The sequence below is a fragment of the Paramormyrops kingsleyae genome, chromosome 25 (genome assembly GCF_048594095.1).
Source record: "Paramormyrops kingsleyae isolate MSU_618 chromosome 25, PKINGS_0.4, whole genome shotgun sequence".
NCBI lineage: Eukaryota > Metazoa > Chordata > Actinopteri > Osteoglossiformes > Mormyridae > Paramormyrops > Paramormyrops kingsleyae.
This window is the reverse complement of record NC_132821.1, coordinates 30,759,765-30,777,987: the sequence shown is the minus strand read 5'-3', so window position 1 is coordinate 30,777,987 and position 18,223 is coordinate 30,759,765. Positions and strand designations below refer to the sequence as shown.

Here is an 18,223-nt window from a genome sequence, read left to right as displayed (position 1 = left end):
GAAGCGAATGGCTTAGTGTATTCTCTCTGTTGGGCGAGGGGGTCTTACGTGCGCTAGGCTCTAACAGCCCCCCCCCGTTCAACAAAAGGTCAAAGGGCGTGATGTCGTGCATCTGTGCACTACTCCAGAAGGAGGTGGAACCTGAAGGGCCCACGAGCAGATGGACGACTCATCGCTAACCTGCCGTCCATCTGTCCGTAGCGACGGTGGGGGCGCCGCCGGCCACGGCGTGGAAAAGGAAGTCGCCGCTCACTAACGTCAACACTGTCGTGCCTGTCTGCGACCCCATGACCCCATCACCCACAAGACACTCCCAAAAATCCTGTGTCGGTCCCTCCAGAATATTTCCACCGAGTTTCATACGAATACTTGGAAAGCATCATAAACGATCAGCCCCCCAAAAGGATACATTTTTTTCAAGCACTGGTTTGCTCAAGTAACTGGACAAGCTGTGTTATTGTCCTGTCGCTCTCTGACGGACCGATATTAATAATAAACACCCCCTCCCTTCAATCCAAGCCAGCGGAGAAGCCGGATACACACCGGGAAAGGCTGTTTTCACTATGCCGTAAGCATGCACAGCAGAGTGTTAACGGAGCCAGGAGACCCACTATCGATCCGACATTGACGGGAGCAGGAATTCGCTGCCAGGAATTGGATTCGAAAAAAAAAAAAAAAAACAGGATGGGGGAGGTGTTCTCTCGGAGAATAACATCAGTGAGATGGGAGTGCATGTTTCCATTAACGGTGGGGGGTTGCATCAGCATTAACTTTCTCCTCTCACAACATTCATTGGTAAAAGTTGAGGGGTGGCAACATGTCCAGGACAGTCTGACTGTGCCCCCCCAGAGGGCTGGAGGCTAGCCACAGTTGCCTCTAAGCTATCCCCTTGCTTACCCAGCATGCACCTCTCACCATTTTGCTGAATTACAGATTATAAGTACTGTATGAGCACTGCAACTGGTACACACAGTCACTGTATTTATATGCATATTAATAACCATCAGTTACAGCAATTACAGCAAATGGTCAGGTTGTAAAGCAGCATCAATAAATCTTGCTCTGCAGTTTTCAAAACTGGGGGGGGCTCGTAATTCCCACGGTTACCCCCGGTGTGCTGTCGGTCTCTAAACGCAGGGCCCCCCCGCACAGGCACCCCCCCCCCCACCCCCACGAGGCCTCTCCAGAGGATCTGAGAGCTCAGCTCAAGCTTTGACACATGTGCCAATGCGCAGTGAGGGAGCTGAAGCAGGCGGGGGGGGGGGGGGGGGTTACATCTCTCTGAGGACTAGGTGAGGAAGGAGGTCCCTCTGTCTTTTCCTTTCCTTCACCCTCTTCCTCTCTGTCCACACATTCCACACTGTGCTGCCACTGATTCGGGCCCTAGAGAGTCAGGCAGCTGCTATGGGGATATACAGACGGCACTGGTTATCGCAGTGGCCTTTCGGCCCCAGGGGAAGGAGGGGAACGCCAGCCCCAGATGAGCCTCTCCTCTGCATTAAGGGGCCTGACACCGAGCCAGTGCGCCTTATGATCCTATCACTCCCCTAATAGGGTCACTTAGGCGCTCGTCAAACCACTTCTACCAATCACCTCTCTGAGGACCGCCTCTGCAAAATCCATTAGCTGGGGAGGGAGGTGAGGGTGGGGGGGAAGAAAAAAAAAAACATTCGATCTGCTTCCATGCAGCCTTCCTAGCCACCAGAGAATAAATTACTGCCGCTGCGATATGCAAAGTGAGCAGTAACATTTAAACCTTGACTAACAACCTTTTAAAAAGCAGGCTTCAGTTTCATAATCGCACGCTAATAGGATTACGCAACGTGCTCCATTTCCCCACCTGTGAAACAGCACTTCAGGCTGCTCTTTCTGAAGAGCGCCCCCCCCACCCCCCATCCCTGCTAGGCTCATAAATAATGCCGACGACACCCTCGGCAGCCGCAGCCGGTCAGATAATCAATATGACTTACGGCCCTCCCTGTTGTCCGAACGGCCCTCCGACGCCCTTTCAGATGGAGCGCGTGTGTGTTTGTGTGTGCGCGCGCGTGTGTGAGAGAGATACAGTCCTTGTTCCGGGTGAAACCGTCCTGCCTGAAAACACAGAGCCCTCACACAGACACTTAATGGCAACAAAAACACGTCTTATTTGACATTGGCATTAACCTGTGTCACCCCTGATGCTCGGAGCTCGTTGTCCGTATTGCCCCGCTGGATGCCCCACCCATGGAATGATCAGTCTGTCCCCTTAACCTCCATGTTGGCGTACGGGCACGTTCTCTGCCGCTATGCGCAAACAGCAGCATGGCAGACTGCCCGACGGGAAGCAGGTCTCGCCACAAGCCGCAGCTTCAGCGGAGCTGGGGAATGGTAGGAAAGGCAGAGAAGCACCGGTAGACCTCCTCAGCAGATGTCCGTCAGGAACCTCAGTGTAAATGTTCCTTCAAAGGGGTTGGAAGGCCGATGCCCATCAGCTGACCGAACGGGCCACAGCCCAGACACTGCTGGCACTGGTGGCTCTACAGATTCTCGTTGCCCGTTTTAGAACATAGCACATGTTTCAGGTGAACCAGCCAACCGCCCGATTTGGACTGAAGAGCGGTCGTTACGTATGCACCCATGAGCTTCAGGGACCCGTCTGGTCACTAGCTGCCATGTGGATGGAGTCGTGAGCCTTTCTCACCGCCAAACATGGCCCCGCGACATGGGATTAACTACAATGATGTATTCAGTGTAGGACAAACAGAGCCGAGGGCAGTTGTATGTAGAAATGTGATTGGTCGGTTAAAGGCCATCAGTAGCCAGTGGTTGTTTTATTAGGCTCTGACGGTTGCAAAACCACCCCCAGTAAACATTAACACTTAGCAACTCTGTCGGCTCATAAACTGGGACACACACGAGTAACTGGGCAACGGTGGTAGGCGATCAGGCTTGCAGCTGCTACCCCGGGGCATGGCCTGGGATGGGCAGTACAGGGTATCCCAGAAACACATTGGGATACAGAGTTCTCAACATCAACCTACCAGCCCCCCCATCCAAAGCCCAAGCCTCCCGAGGCAGGTGCAAAGAGACACGTTCATCTTGGTAAGAGCCTCCACTGCTGGGCCCCTTCCGCACCGAAAAGCTGTGACCTACATACAACAAACTCTTCTTCACACCATGTGCCCGAGCTGGATGCTCGGGAGAAATAAGTTATTTAATGGGCTATTTTCTCACCGATGTGCTCCGTGAAAAATCCGAAAAACCAAACAGACCCACCAGCCGTACGGCGTAACCGTACACGTAGGAAACAAGGTCCCATACACTCAAGAGGCCTTTAAACAATGATTATAACCAACCACACTATCCCGTGATCCACTTGCAGCACCTCAAGAGTGTTATGAGAAGCAGAGTACTCACCTGTCCATGGGTCTGCAGGGAATTATAAGGTAGGGTCTGATTCAACACCTTCTGCTTTAAAAGCAACATCCGCTTCTGCTCCTCAGTCAGATGGACCACCTGGCCAGGCACCTGCCCCTGGGCCTGCCCTGTGTTCTGCCCCACCTGGGACTGCATGTAGGGCATCATGGTGTTCTTGCCAGGGTTAGCTACCGGTAGGGTCATCCTCTGGCTAATATGATCCACGGTGTTGAAGTGGCTCAGGGGCTTGGTGTTGCTATAGGAGAGAACGCCCCCTTGCTGCTTGCTCATGGTGCTTTGGCCCATGCTGTTGGGCTGTTGGTTGATGACGTTCATGGGGTTCTGTGGGAGGTAGTTGCTCATGGCCTTCTGAGGGTTGTTCCCCATAGCAGGCACCACAGAATTCTGGGTGTTAAAGGCTTGTGGGTACATCATGGGGCTATTTGGTTTGTCGGAATTGAATGGCCCACCATACGGACTGCTGGGAGGCCTGGCGGGCGACCAGCTAGCTGCTTGGGTCTGCTGCTGCTGCTGCTGTTTCTGTTGGATGAGCTTCGCCCTCTGCTGCTGCTGGGCAGCCATCTGCTTCAGCTGCTCAGCCGGGGTCAGTTCGGAGCTTGAAGTCGGCACCGGGACGGGACCGCCCCCTCCTTGGCCTGGGGTCCCAGCGGTTCTGGGAGCAGAGCCAGGTACAACCACAGGGCCAGGGTTCATGAGATATCCGTTTCCAGGCCTGGAGGGTTGCGTTTGTGCCTGTGTGGGTGTCTGTGGTGACTGGGTTGTGCAATTAGCTGGTGAGCCGGAGGCTAAGGCGACCACGGGAGACTGCTGGGGTGGGGTACCGTTTGCTGTTGTGGTGAATTGGGGGCCAGAGGAAGAGGGTCGGACTTGAGGGGAACCCATAGACATCTGACTATTCTGGGAAGGCGGGGCTAGGGGTGGGTCTTGAGGAAGGGGCGTCTGCACTGCCGGCCGTGTAAATTCCACCTCCTTCTTCTCCTCGAAGTCCTCATTGAACAAATCGTGCATGTCATCCTCCGGCACTGTGTTGGCCAATTCGTCGATGAGCTCCTGCCACTCCTGGTCGTTGAGGTTGATGTCCGAGAAGAGCTTCTGATTGGACAAGGAGGTGTCAGAGGATTCGATGCCAGCAGTGTCGTCAAGAGGTTCCTGTTTCATGTCTTTGAAAAGTGTGAATCCATCATCTAGGTCCAGGGAACCATTCAGCTTGACATCTGGCAGACCCCCATTCTTTCCCAAGTCATCGGGCCGCCCAGGGGCATGATTGCTCCCGTTGTTAGTGCTATTGGCCGGGGCCATTGGAGGATTAATGTCCATTGGGTGGAGGGGTGACACAGGTGGCACCAATGAATCCAAACCCCCACTTGGCGCCTCCTTACGAAGTCTCTTTGTGCTGGGCGAGAAGTTCCCATCGCAGATGCCATTCTGGTCACCATTGAGAGGTGAGCGAGCACTGTCCAGCTTCCTCTTCACCGTCTCCTGAAGCTGGTGAACAAAGAACAGAAGATGAGATGAGTGATGGGGTGTTTTAAACTACTACCCCCCCCCCCCACCATGGCTTACCGACTACATCACTATGTAGCATGCCCCAACAACTAGGTATAGACAGACATGAGTGTGTATTCAGAAACCTGCCACAGCCACTTGCAGGAAGGCCAGAAGACCAGATGAATCGGTGGTACGTTAGAACGCAAACCCGACACGTCGAACTTATATTTTCTCCTAACACAATCAGAAGCGAGGAGCACACACAGTCAAAGCCGCTCTCTTGTGTAGCTATATTAACAAACACGTGTACATCAGGTGACTCACACCACTACTGAGAGAGAGCCTGGGTGCCGCAGTGTCAGCAGGAGTCTGATTGTCATCGCTGTCCAACCTCTAAGCTGAGAAGATTACGACCAGTACCTATTGCTGCCAGATTAATAACCCATACAACCAACATTTATCGAACATATACATCGATCCATCCATCTTCCAACGACTTACCCAGGTATATATTGAACTTTAAGCACAAGAAGGGGACTTCTATAAATAGTATACTGCTTTATAAATATAAATCAAATATATTATATATAATATAAACATATATAATGTGTATACAAAGACAGTATCAGTCGAAAAGTTGAATGTATCTGCTTGAAATCATACTCATAATTATCTGCTGGTTTGGGGGTGATTCTTATGGACAAAAAAGTCCAAATATAAATGATAGGAGTCCATTCAGAGTGTATTTGGAAGACAGAAAGAGGACACATTTACCAAACGTGGGCCTTGGGACAGCGAGAGCTCAATGTGTCCTAAACCCAACCGAGCGGCCCAACGGTGACCGAATTGCGGCACGCGGTAACTATCAGCAGTTCCATTCCAGGAGGGGGTCATGCCAAATGAGCCGCGTCACCATGACGATTAGCCCCGGCTCAGTGCTCAGTGGTTATTTCTGTTGGGGGGGGGCGGGGGGGCAGGGAACTGGTGGAGAAGGGTCGTCAGCTGAAGGACCGCTGCCAGGCGTGATCCGGCAGGTGCTCGTTATGCCGTCATGCCGTTTCCCGCTTAATTAGTCACAAACCGCTGGGAGAGGGTAACTTAAGCGGAAAAGGGGAAGATCGGCACCCCCTGAGGTAACAGTTTAACAGGAAAGACCGGGGGGGGGGGGGGGGGGCAGAAGAAGTATTGCTAATACAGTGTTTCCGACACTAAAAATCCAATAAGATGCATCCCACTGCAAAACTGAACATGAAGATGATGCGATGCAGAGATCGGCAGTGCGGAAGCCGTGTTTTTTTTCCAAATGGCCACAAGGAATAGGCAGGAGAGAGAGAGAGAGAGAAACGCTTTGCTACTGCAGCTTTAAGATGTACCTCTGGCCTGCCCTCGCTGCTGCCGCTTCAGATTTGTGAGCTCCGCTGCACGGAGTGCGCGCGTGCAGCTCTCCCACCGCCTCATGGCTGCACCGACAAGCGCACCAATCTCCAGAACTCCTGCCAAACGGAGGCGCTGTAAACACAGACCCGGTTCTCCTTTCCCGGCACAGTCGCTCAGTAACCAGACTGAAATTCCGCTAATTCTAGAACTATTTTTATTTCAAGGTTCAGGAACTGTTTAAGACTGTCATGAAAGCTAATTCACTGAAGTTTAGTATATGAATGTAACCGAGGATATGGGTGCCGTGGGACGTGTTCCAGGTCTGGGAATTTCATTGGATGGAATCATTTGTCAAAATGCAAAACCTCAAGCAGATTCTCTTTCAGACCAGAAGTTTCTCTTTTCTACAAAAGGACCCTTTGGTCCACTTGTTATGAAACACTCCCTTTGCATCTCAGGTTGCTGAGATTCCTCCCAAACAGCTCTTCAGAAGAATGGCACCCATGGCCAGCAGCAGGTGGGTTACCGTTGAGGACACCTACGCATCCAACACAAAGCAGATTCTGACAGGGTGGTCCTGTTTGATCCAAGGCCGCCATGCCGGCAAACAGCCAGGAGAAACAAGCGCAGCCTGACAGTAAACAATTCTGAAAGGGTCTGACGAGCGGCTGCCCCGGTCAGCCCAAACAAAGAGGACCCCATTAAACCTGCTGCAGCTGCCCACCCCAGTGCCTGAGCGTTAATTACCCTCCAGGTGTGCTGATTAAAGTGGGATGCCCGCAAGTCTGGCTGCAGCGAAACCTGTTAGCGATTCAGCACCGTGCCTGTGTCGCACTCCCCCTCACTGGGGGTGGTGAGGATGCATAGTACACCCAGATAAGTGGACGCACACATGCTAACCTCTACCAGCCAGCCATTTTACTCTAAACAGATATACATTTCATTTTAGGCGGGCCAGAATTTATCAGGTCATAAATGAAAAGATGAAATCAGTCACCTACAGAACAGGAAATACTGAATCCAGAATCCCAGAAACAGGGTAAAACGGATAGTAATGCAGAATAATTATTCCAGTTTTAATTAAAAACCAAACGTGTTGTTTTTTTTTTTTTTTCTCAGTTCAAGATACTATTCCTTCAGGGACGAAACTGAGTATAAATTTGGTAATCGTACCAATGACCAATCTCTGTGTGTTTGCTAATAGCTGTAATTATGTGTGAGGCATCCGGAGCTGGCTAAGAGTGCCACAGCTGCTCCACCAGGGGGCGTAATTACGGCTGGCTGTCCGTGCGTCAGGGGGGAGAAGCACAATGCTCGCTGAGCGGGGCGGCCAAACGGCATAATGGGATAAGAGGGAGGTTTCATGGCCGGCCGCTAATTTGTAGAGACGTGTCGCGACGGGACAGCGGGGGGCGCCGTCAGGCGCTTAAAGGGCTGGGGCCACGCTTGTTTGTTTGTTTGCCTCCCGCCTACTCCACCGACGAGCCGGTCTGTCTGCCTGCTCTCCGTCTCCATCGGCAGCATGGGGATGTGGGGGGTGGGAGATGGGGGGGGGGGGGGAGAAGAGCCCTTCATCCAGACGGAGAGACCTTTCTTCTGACAAGAGGAGGAAGTCAGACCCCGCATCCCAGGGGGGGGGGGGGTCGAGGACGGGAACAGATCCACCAAGGTGCTGTTGTTATGGCAACCTTCTGCTCCAGCACCGCGTACCGCGTACCCCCCCCCCCCCCACACACACACACACACACACATGCACTGATTGCACTGGGCAGCCTTGCCGATAACGCGCAGGAAATGACCAGCCAGGCTCCAGCCATGATGAAACGGCTGCCCCTCCCACTCCCCCAAATGAACGGCAGAATATTCACCGGCCTCAGCCATGACAATGGCGCCGCAAACAGCCGCACTCACAGGGGCTCCGTCATCGAGCCCCAACACCGAAAATTCAGAGCAGGGCGCGTGCAACCCTTCATCAACCGGCGTTCAGGTTCTCCACGGCACCCCCTAGGGGGTGGGGTGGGGGTGGGTGGTCGTTGAAGGTTTTGGGGGGAGGAAAGAATGTGTCAGGTGGAGGAAAGCGATGCCAAGTCGTGTCTCCTGGATCCGTGGGTGTGCGCAGTGCATCGTAACTGGAAGCTCGCCTCTTCAAAGCCGACTTCGACTGGGAAATACCGGAATCTTCCTCCCCGCTTTCGGCTCTCGAATACGACAGCAGTGAAGTGCTGGAACGCACCTGATGTGCACATTCTCAGCAGGTCAGGGGCTCTAAGAGGGGCAGGTGGGTAATAAATGTCAAAACAGCCCTCTGCTTTTCCTGTAACAATGGAAAGTGGTTCCCCGGTGAGACCGGCTGCCTGAGCTGAACTGTGCCCCTGAGGGCTGATCCCAGCCACCCCAAATCTTTCCCACGGTGACCTTACTTCTCCCCCCATCCTGTAACATCACCTCCCACTCCCAAGGCTCCACCCACCGCCACAGCTTTGCCGGCACAACCGAAACGCCCCCCACACTCTTGCAGTACTCCCCGGCTACGCCTTAGTCAGAGAGACTCCCATAATTCACAGGGAAAGCAGAAGATGTCGAGAGAGCTCTCTGCGAGCAGTCCATGGTCTCTCCAACCAGGAGAAACAGATATTTATGGAGGAGCACAAGAGAAGTCATCTGTGGCTTTTATAGACTCCCTCTGAAGGGGGTGATGGGAGGCATTGAGGATGTATACAGGGGTGGGACCACAGGGGTGGGGCCACAGGGGCACTGGCTCCAGCTGAAAGCTGATTGGTCTCTGGAGTGCCCCCTCTTCTGTCATTCAATTATTCAAAACATATAATTGGCTAATGATAAGGTTGGCCCCCTCTGTTTGAATTATGGCCCCCTAAAAAAACATCATAGACCCGCCCCTGGAAGGTGACGAGGACACACCGCTGAACAGGCTTAAAGCTGCAGCCCCGCCTCAGCTTTTAATGATGCGTCTGATCTCCGCGAGCTCGCTAATTACTGCCAAAACCACCGGCTGCAGGTTCGGCACATCACAGGGGCTGCCGGAGAAACTCGTGCCCCAGGGCTTCAAGAGCGCCAACCCCGGGCACGGCTCACTCGCACCCGGCGCCCCGATCCCCCAAGGGGATTTGCTGCAGCACCACCAACTTACGAAATCTGTTTCTGCCGCGACACGTCGGATTAAGTCCCAAAACGAGACTGGGGGGGGGGGTGGGAGGAAGGGCACCTGAGGTGACATCTATAGAGGAAGGAGGAGGGAAGCAGAGTATGACGATTGGTGCTGAGTTTGTGCGTCCCTCCCCAGGGGTGGAACTAGAAATTCCAGGCCTCTTGACAAAATGTCACCTTGGGCCGCCCCCTGCCCAATTTTACATGTAATTCTACATACTCAAGGGTCAGGGAATCCATGCCCCTAGTGCACCCCTATAAACCCCTCCCCCCATCTCTTGCCCGCACTGACACAACCCCCCCCCGGCCAGCACTCAGGTGATGCGTCCTGCCCACCCAGGGGCCCGCTCTGCTCAGCAGACTGCGAAATTAGCCAATTTAATCAAATGTGCCTTTAATTAGACTTGCGAGGTCAAATGCGGCCAGCAGAGGAAACACTGCGAAGATACGATGGTATCAATAACCAAACTTTAATTAAGTTACACTAGTGTCTTCTAAACTGTATATTTCAATTGGCAACTATACCAGACTAATTCATATCTGCAGGGTGACCCAGGGAAACTGGGACCCAACAAAGGAATCACAGTGTGTGGTCACTATCATTCTCTCTCTCCTCTGGTGCATGGTCACTATCATTCTCTCTCTCCTCTGGTGCATGGTCACTATCATTCTCTCTCTCCTCTGGTGCATGGTCACTATCATTCTCTCTCTCCTCTGGTGCATGGTCACTGTCATTCTCTCTCTCCTCTGGTGCATGGTCACTATCATTCTCTCTCCTCTGGTGCATGGTCACTATCATTCTCTCTCTCCTCTGGTGCATGATTACTATCTATCCATCTCTTTATCCTCTGGTGTGTGGTCACTGTCATTCTCTCTCTCCTCTGGTGCATGGTCACTATCATTCTCTCTCTCCTCTGGTGCATGGTCACTATCATTCTCTCTCCTCTGGTGCATGGTCACTATCATTCTCTCTCTCCTCTGGTGCATGGTCACTATCATTCTCTCTCCTCTGGTGCATGGTCACTATCATTCTCTCTCTCCTCTGGTGCATGATTACTATCTATCCATCTCTTTATCCTCTGGTGTGTGGTCACTGTCATTTTCTCTCTCCCCTGGTGCGTGGTCACCATAGTTCTCTCTCTCCTCTGATGCGTAGTCACTATCGTTCTCTCTCTGTCCCCTGGTGCATGGTCACTATCATTCTCTGTCTCCCCCCTAGTGTGTGATCACTATTGTTCAGACTCTCCCCCCCGGTGCATGGTCACTATCGTTCTCACTCTCCCCCCTGGTGTGTGGTCACTATCTCTCTCTCTCTCTCTCTCTCTCTCTCTCTCCTGTGTGGTCATTATCCTTCTCTTTCACCCAATTGCTCACTCTCTCTCCCTTCCCCAGTGTCTGGCCACTCTCTCTCTCCCTACTATCGTCCTTCCTAGTGTGGGGTCAGATCCTGCCTTTCCGTCCCACAATATAACCCCCCATGGGTATAAAAATGCACCCCAAGCCCTTTAAAGCCCTTGGGCTGTGCAGGAAACGCCAGCCTGTCTCTGCTGGGAGCTGTGGTGGCTGCCCGGGTAGGGCGGGGTCCACACAGCACTAATGAGATATTAACGAGTGTGGCGCGTGGCTCTGCTGCTGCCCCAGTGAGGGGGGGAGCGGGGCGGGGAGGGGTGTGATCTCCTGTAGAGCTGAGGAGGAAGACGGGGGCAGTCGGCAGGGGGTGGGGGGCAGGAATGGGATCTGAATCTGCTCCTGGCCGTGATTGGCCGGAGAGATTAATCATGGCTCCCACGGCCCAAAAAATCCAAACAGGTTCACTGAAGGGCCCAGTCTTCTGAAGCACCAAGAGCAATTACTCCCAGATTGAAGGAGGGAGGGGCAAAGGGTGGAGCCCAGCTCCTCCGAGGGCGGGGCACGGGGAGCAGACCATGGAGGCATCCGGAAACCGGCATTTCCCGCAGGATTCTGCTTCGGAGCGATTTCACTCGTCTCCCGAACAAACGAATTAAGAACACATTTGATACAATTTAGTTCTGATAAAACAAAATTTGTTTAAAATGGCAGGACTCACATTTCTACAGCTGACCTCTGTTTTCCCGCGTTTTAATGAGGACAAATTGATTAATGTATTTATCACAGGGGTCCATGGCAGACAATGGCAGAGCTGGGAGAGACCTCAAAATATCATATGGATCAAGCCAGTAGCAATTATGTTAAATTACAGCCATTTACACAGCTGACGATGTGTTCCTGATTTCGCTGTGATGAAATCTTTATCTCTGATGTTACATTTCCAACGTCAGCCATTGTCCGGACCTGGGTCTTAGTCCTATAAGAACGTGCTGTGTAGAGATCAGGCCCAGGGACATTAGAGAGGCTGAAACATGTATAATCTGTCAGATACACTTGGTATGTATGTTGATTCAGCATGTGGAAGGGCTGCTGGCTCATGGACACGTTCAGAAGTAAAGTCACAATTTCCGACTAGAGATTAACCATATATGTCTGGATGGATGGGCAGGCAGAGAGAGATATAAACCTGTTTTCACCTGTTTTTCTCTCTCCTTCTTTACATGTTAAAAACACGGGACAGGGCAGGCGCCCCCTCTAAGGAAACACCCCCTCTAAGGAAACACCCCCTCTAAGGAAACTGCATCCGCACCCCCACCCACGTAGCTCTATTGTTTCCAAAGGGCGGCTGGAATTCGCTTATCCACACCTCTAGCTGATGCTCTTACCCATCACCAAATAAAACTGCTACCCATCTTCTCGTTCTTTAAGACCCCCCCCCCTTCTCTGGCATCCGCCTCCTTAGCCTCCTTAGCCCCCGCTGATAGATTCTGTGCCACCAGGTCGTGTGCCCATCTTTGAGGAGGGGTCCCCTCTACAGGACCCCTCCCCTATAGGTTTAATGGTAGGCAAAAAAAAAAGCCAGCCATGCTGTCAGAATGGTTACACATTTCCACCATTAAATACTCGACACTCATGAGTTCCTAAGGAACGACATCAAGGTGGATTCTGATATGGGTAAGCCTACTGATCTGCTATTCCACACCATTATCCCCCCATCCCTGGGGCACTGTGAACAGTAAACAGTAAAACGGCTGCACTTCCATGTGAAGGAACCAGGGGGCGACGTTGCCAGGGGAGAGGAACTCATCCATTAAGGATGTGTTTGTGCAAAGATCAGCCGGTGGTGCGGAAAGGGTGGTCCAGTGGCCTTTAGATAGCCCCCCCCCGCAGCCCCCGACTGCACTAGCCATAAATAACAGGGTAACTCACACTCTACTCCACATATGTCCTCAGCTCCATTCCCTCCTCCATTATCCCAGCCTTTGATTACAGCGCCCCCTGGTTAATGTCGCTAACAGCCGTTAATTAGTAGGAACGAGCGTGGCCCGGCCTCCCCCACGCTTCAGCGGCCTCGTTAGCGATCAAGGCCGTTGCTCGTTAGCGATTAAGCCCCAGGAAAGCCCACATTACATCCACGTCCGGATTTATGCTGCCAGGAGGTTAGGGATTGAGACCGGTGTGCTGGCAGCCCGAGTGCCCTGTGCACTGCAGTTGGACCCTTGAGGGACTGGAACCACTTCTGAAGAAAGATAACTGATATCTATCTATATTACTGATAAGAGTTTGCAAAGGAGCTCTAAATAAGAGGAGGACTGGGATTGGTTGGGCTGAGACTGGACTGAGCCGGGATTGGCTCTCGGGGCAGAAACAGGCCATGTGTCAGCCGCCCCCGGTCACCTGCCAACAACAACCAGCAGCCTCCCACTTCCTTCCCAGGAGACCGAGCCAGGCAGATGGGCCTTCCCAGAATGCACCGGGCCAAAGGGCCCCTTTGATCATGGGGAGCGCACATTCCCACCCACAACCGGAGTGAGGCAGGGCGGATTCCCCCCGGCCGGCCTGGCCCGGCACCGGTCTGTTGACGGGCCGGAGTGGGGGTGGGGAGAGCAGGCAGCCGACGCCAGCCTGGAGATTACAGACGGGCCTTTCCGGAAGAGTCTTCCGAGCGCCCAGTGCAGTGGGGGCGGGCCTCCCCGCCGTGTGATGGGCGCACGCCAGTCTTCATCCCACCTCCAGCCCGTGGTGGAGACGACACAGTGGGGATCCATGAGTCACAGCTCTCCCTTTCATTACCGCGGGAGCCTGCCGCCGCTCCACACAAACACCGCCTCTCCGCTGACTAACTCGCCGTAACTAAGCGACGGCCTCCGTCTTCCCTCCATAAATTGGTGGGGGAGGCGCTGGTTGGTGACACAGGGATAGCTCTTACCCCCACTGCAGGGGGAGCGGGGGGTGCATCCGGACAGTGTTTTACCAAGCGTGCGGCCCCAAGACAAAAGCACGCAAACATGACATAAACCACGGCGGCAGACCTGAGACAACACCTGAATCAATCTATCACCAGCTTATTTATTTAGCAAATGCTTTTAAGCAAAGAGAAGTACAGTCGGAAAGCAGGATCAGACTCTCCCTGTAACAAATGGAGGTTAGGGGTCTTGTCCAAGGGCCCAACAGTGGCATCACTCAGCTGGTCCTGGGATTTGACTGAGCAACCAGAACCAGTGTTCTAACCCAACTAGTCAAGCACCGCCCCCCAACCATCCATCTATTTATATAAACAAATGGCTCAGCAAAGAAATCACCAAGTAACTTAACAAGCCACCAGTCACCACCTTATTTTCCAAACACCAGCTGAAGAGATTAGAAATTAATCACCAATGATGCACTTTTTGTTTCAGCTGTAGCCCTTCCTAAGCCACCTGAAACGTTACACGACGCCGACACTGATGAAGACACCCGTGCCCCTCGCACGTGACGACTGAGCTTCTCTCCTGCCTTGAGAATCGCACTAGGGGAACGGATTTTTAATAAATCAAACTGTTTGCCCAGACAGCTTTTTATCCAGACGAATAAATTACACATGCAGAGTGATAAACAGAATCGCAGAAACAATCTATCTGCCGGTAATGAGGCTCATGAACGTGGCTGGCTACTCAGCACGTTGTAGATTCGAGGCGTTTTTGTGCACATAAGTACAGCAGTGATGCTGGACACCAAAAGCTGTGTTCTGATTGGCTGCAGGTCAAGGTCGTCATGATAATGGAGCCCGAGGACAGTGAAAATCCCACAGCAGTCTGATCTTACTTAATAATGATTCTGCTCCTAAGGCACCACGGCGGCTCAGTGGGCAGCAGGAGGACCATGGGTCTGAGTCCCAGCCCAGGCCGCACGAGTCCGGAAATCTCACAGCTGGGAGACACGCGTTTGCTGATCTTACATTACGCACGAGCCAGTACCAATAAATCAGCCGTAGAACTGTCTGCTTTGTTAAGCCCCGGAGGACGATATCACCATAGGTGGTTTATTTGAACAGGAAACCATTTGCCACACAAAGGCTGTTGATTTAACTGCCTTTCCTGTGCACCTCTTTGCAAAAAAGCATGGTATAGTATAGTGTAGTATACTATAGTGTAGCATAGCACAGCATAGTATACTGTAGTGGTCACCATTCGACAGTCCACACACAGAATGAAATACAATTGTTTCCGGATCATGTGCGATCTATCACGCCCCCTTCCCCTCGACTTCGTCTTTCTGATGGAATTTGGGCCTTGAGGAAAAAAAGCTGGGGACTCTTTGCATAGTACGGTATAGCCTACGGAAAACAGCTAATGACCAGCTGGGGACTCTGCGTAGTACGGTATAGCCTACTGAAAACAGCTAATGACCAGCTGGTGACTCTGCGTAGTACGGTATAGCCTACTGAAAACAGCTAATGACCAGCTGGTGACTCTGCGTAGTACGGTATAGCCTACTGAAAACAGCTAATGACCAGCTGGTGACTCTGCGTAGTACGGTATAGCCTACTGAAAACAGCTAATGACCAGCTGGGGACTCTGCGTAGTACGGTATAGCCTACTGAAAACAGCTAATGACCAGCTGGTGACTCTGCGTAGTACGGTATAGCCTACTGAAAACAGCTAATGACCAGCTGGTGACTCTGCGTAGTACGGTATAGCCTACTGAAAACAGCTAATGACCAGCTGGGGACTCTGCGTAGTACGGTATAGCCTACTGAAAACAGCTAATGACCAGCTGGGGACTCTGCGTAGTACGGTATAGCCTACTGAAAACAGCTAATGACCAGCTGGTGACTCTGCGTAGTACGGTATAGCCTACTGAAAACAGCTAATGACCAGCTGGGGACTCTGCGTAGTACGGTATAGCCTACTGAAAACAGCTAATGACCAGCTGGGGACTCTGCGTAGTACGGTATAGCCTACTGAAAACAGCTAATGACCAGCTGGTGACTCTGCGTAGTACGGTATAGCCTACTGAAAACAGCTAATGACCAGCTGGGGACTCTGCGTAGTACGGTATAGCCTACTGAAAACAGCTAATGACCAGCTGGGGACTCTGCGTAGTACGGTATAGCCTACTGAAAACAGCTAATGACCAGCTGGGGACTCTGCGTAGTACGGTATAGCCTACTGAAAGCTTGCTGTTTTTAGATTGTCTTAGATGATCATGTCTCAGCTCTTGCTGTTCTTTGATGGTTTAGTTGGGTGGGTCACCAGTTGGCCATGCTGGTGTGGCCAGTCTATTGAGCTGGTCATGCTGGTATGATCGGCTACACCAGCCAGAATGACCATCATAAACTGGTATGACCAACTGAACTATCAGGCAAAAACATACCTTAAGCTGGTCAACTATCATAAATTAGCCATCCAGCTTAGGCTGGCCAAGCTGGCTTCACCAGGGTAGTGTAGTATTGTGTAGTGCAATGTAGTATAGCCTAGCACAGTACAGCATAGCATAGTATGGAGTAGTATAGCATAGCATAGCATATTATAGTACAGTATAGCTTAGCTTAGCATAGTATTGTATAGTACACTATAGTATAGTATAGTATAGTATAGTATAATCTGCCCTCCGTATCCGCGGGGGATTGGTTCCAGGACCACTCACAGATACCAAAATCCAAAGTCCCTTATATAAAATGGAGTAGTATTCACATGTAACCTATGCACATTCTGCCTTATACTTTAAATTAACTCTAGATTACTTATAAAACCTAAAATAATTAATTGGTATGTGAGTAGCTGTTATAATGTACAGTAGTGCCTTGGTATCCATGGGAGAGTACATTCCAAGTCCTACTACAGATAGCAGCAAATGCCATATATAGTTTTTCATGTACATATGCACATATGAAAAAGTTCAAATTACACACAATAAGACAACAATCAACAATAACCAATAATAAAACAATTACAATAATATTCTGTAATAAAAGTTATATGAATGTGGACAGAGAGAGACAGAGACAGACAGACATACAGAAAAAGATACAGACAGACAGACATACATTCCTAAAAATATCAGTCTATTGTCTATACTCACCCTCATCTTAGTATTTTGGTGCCACAGTAAGCGGCGTATAACTAAAACCCGCGTTACCTAATCAGCGAATACGGGGGTTCCATTGTATTGTTTAGGGAATACTGACAAGAAAAAAGCAGCCCGTACACGTTCAGCGCAGGGAGACTTCAGCAGGGGGCTCCCACACATACCCTCATTCGCTTGGATCCGGCGTCGTGATCGGCACGCGGCAAATTCAACTTTTACTTTTTGGAACTTTCTGGGTGTATTTTTCCTCAAATACTTCCGTGGTTAGCTGAATCTGGAGATGTGGAACCCGCAGATATAGAGTAGTGTGGTATGGTGTGGCATATAGTACAGCATAGTATAGTACAGTATAGGACAAATAACCACAGAGAGGGAGAAAGAGAGAGAGAAAGAGATAGATAGACAGACAGCATAACAGAGCATAGCACAGCATAGCATCCCAGAGTGTAGCATACCAGAATATAGTATAGTATAGTATAGTATAGTATGGTATAGTATAATATGGTATGGTATAGCATAGCATAGCATACAGTACAGCATAGCTCAGCACAGCAGAATGGCTGCCTGTACTTGCTTGGCATTAAGTACAGTTAGCGCTGGAGTAACCCTGCAGCGCTTCTGCAGAGTACAGACCACCGAGACCGATGGCACTGGCACAGACAGTAACCCTCTGCTACCAGGAGCACTGCAGAGGGGTGTGAAGGACGAATGGATCGTCATTAACTGAGGAAGCACGGTAGTCCGACGGCAAAGCCGCAGCCCCTCAGGCCACAGGTGATTTCACGTCTTCGGACGTGATGGGAACGTGATCCCTTAAAGAGACGACGTCCTGACCGAGGTTGGGGTGTGGACGTACAGGAAGGAGACACCCTAAAGGAGGAAGTGGGCTGTCACTGAGGGTACACACGCAGTTCACAAACTCCCGTTCGTCTCCATCGCCACCTCCATTGTCCGTGGTACCTGGAAACTCCCCTCCATGTGCTGCCGGGGGCTGGGGGGCGGAGGAGGGTCACACAACACGTAGAATCCAGTGTAAGCAGCTTAAACAGGTCCAACACGACTGTCCACCACAGGGCAGACAGAGCCTGCCCAAACACAATCTTGCTCTGAGCACCCCAACCTGGCCTGTCTCGACACCCCCCCCCCCCAACAGACTTGAGAGCTGCCGAGTGGGTGATAATGAACGATGAGTCGACCTGGGGATAGATGAGGAACCACCGTCCCAGGCATGGGCTGGCGGTAGGGGGCCTAAGCGGCAAAAAGGGGCGTCTATAAAACTGCCAGAATCCACAGGGCCAAACAATGACAAGTGACAGTGACACAAACACCATGTACATACAGAATGATTCAACTTATC

The 18,223-nt window shown here is 51.5% G+C and overlaps 1 protein-coding gene across 1 annotated transcript in view; it reads right to left on the bottom strand.

Annotated features, from left to right (window-relative positions):
* Window positions 1–18,223, bottom strand: part of maml3 (mastermind-like transcriptional coactivator 3) — a 93,315-nt gene that overhangs the window by 33,739 nt on the left and 41,353 nt on the right. Inside the window, exon 2 of the mRNA XM_023829755.2 lies at window positions 3,397–4,902. Coding sequence (XP_023685523.2) covers window positions 3,397–4,902 — 1,506 coding nt within the window. The remainder of the gene's footprint in view (window positions 1–3,396; window positions 4,903–18,223) is intronic.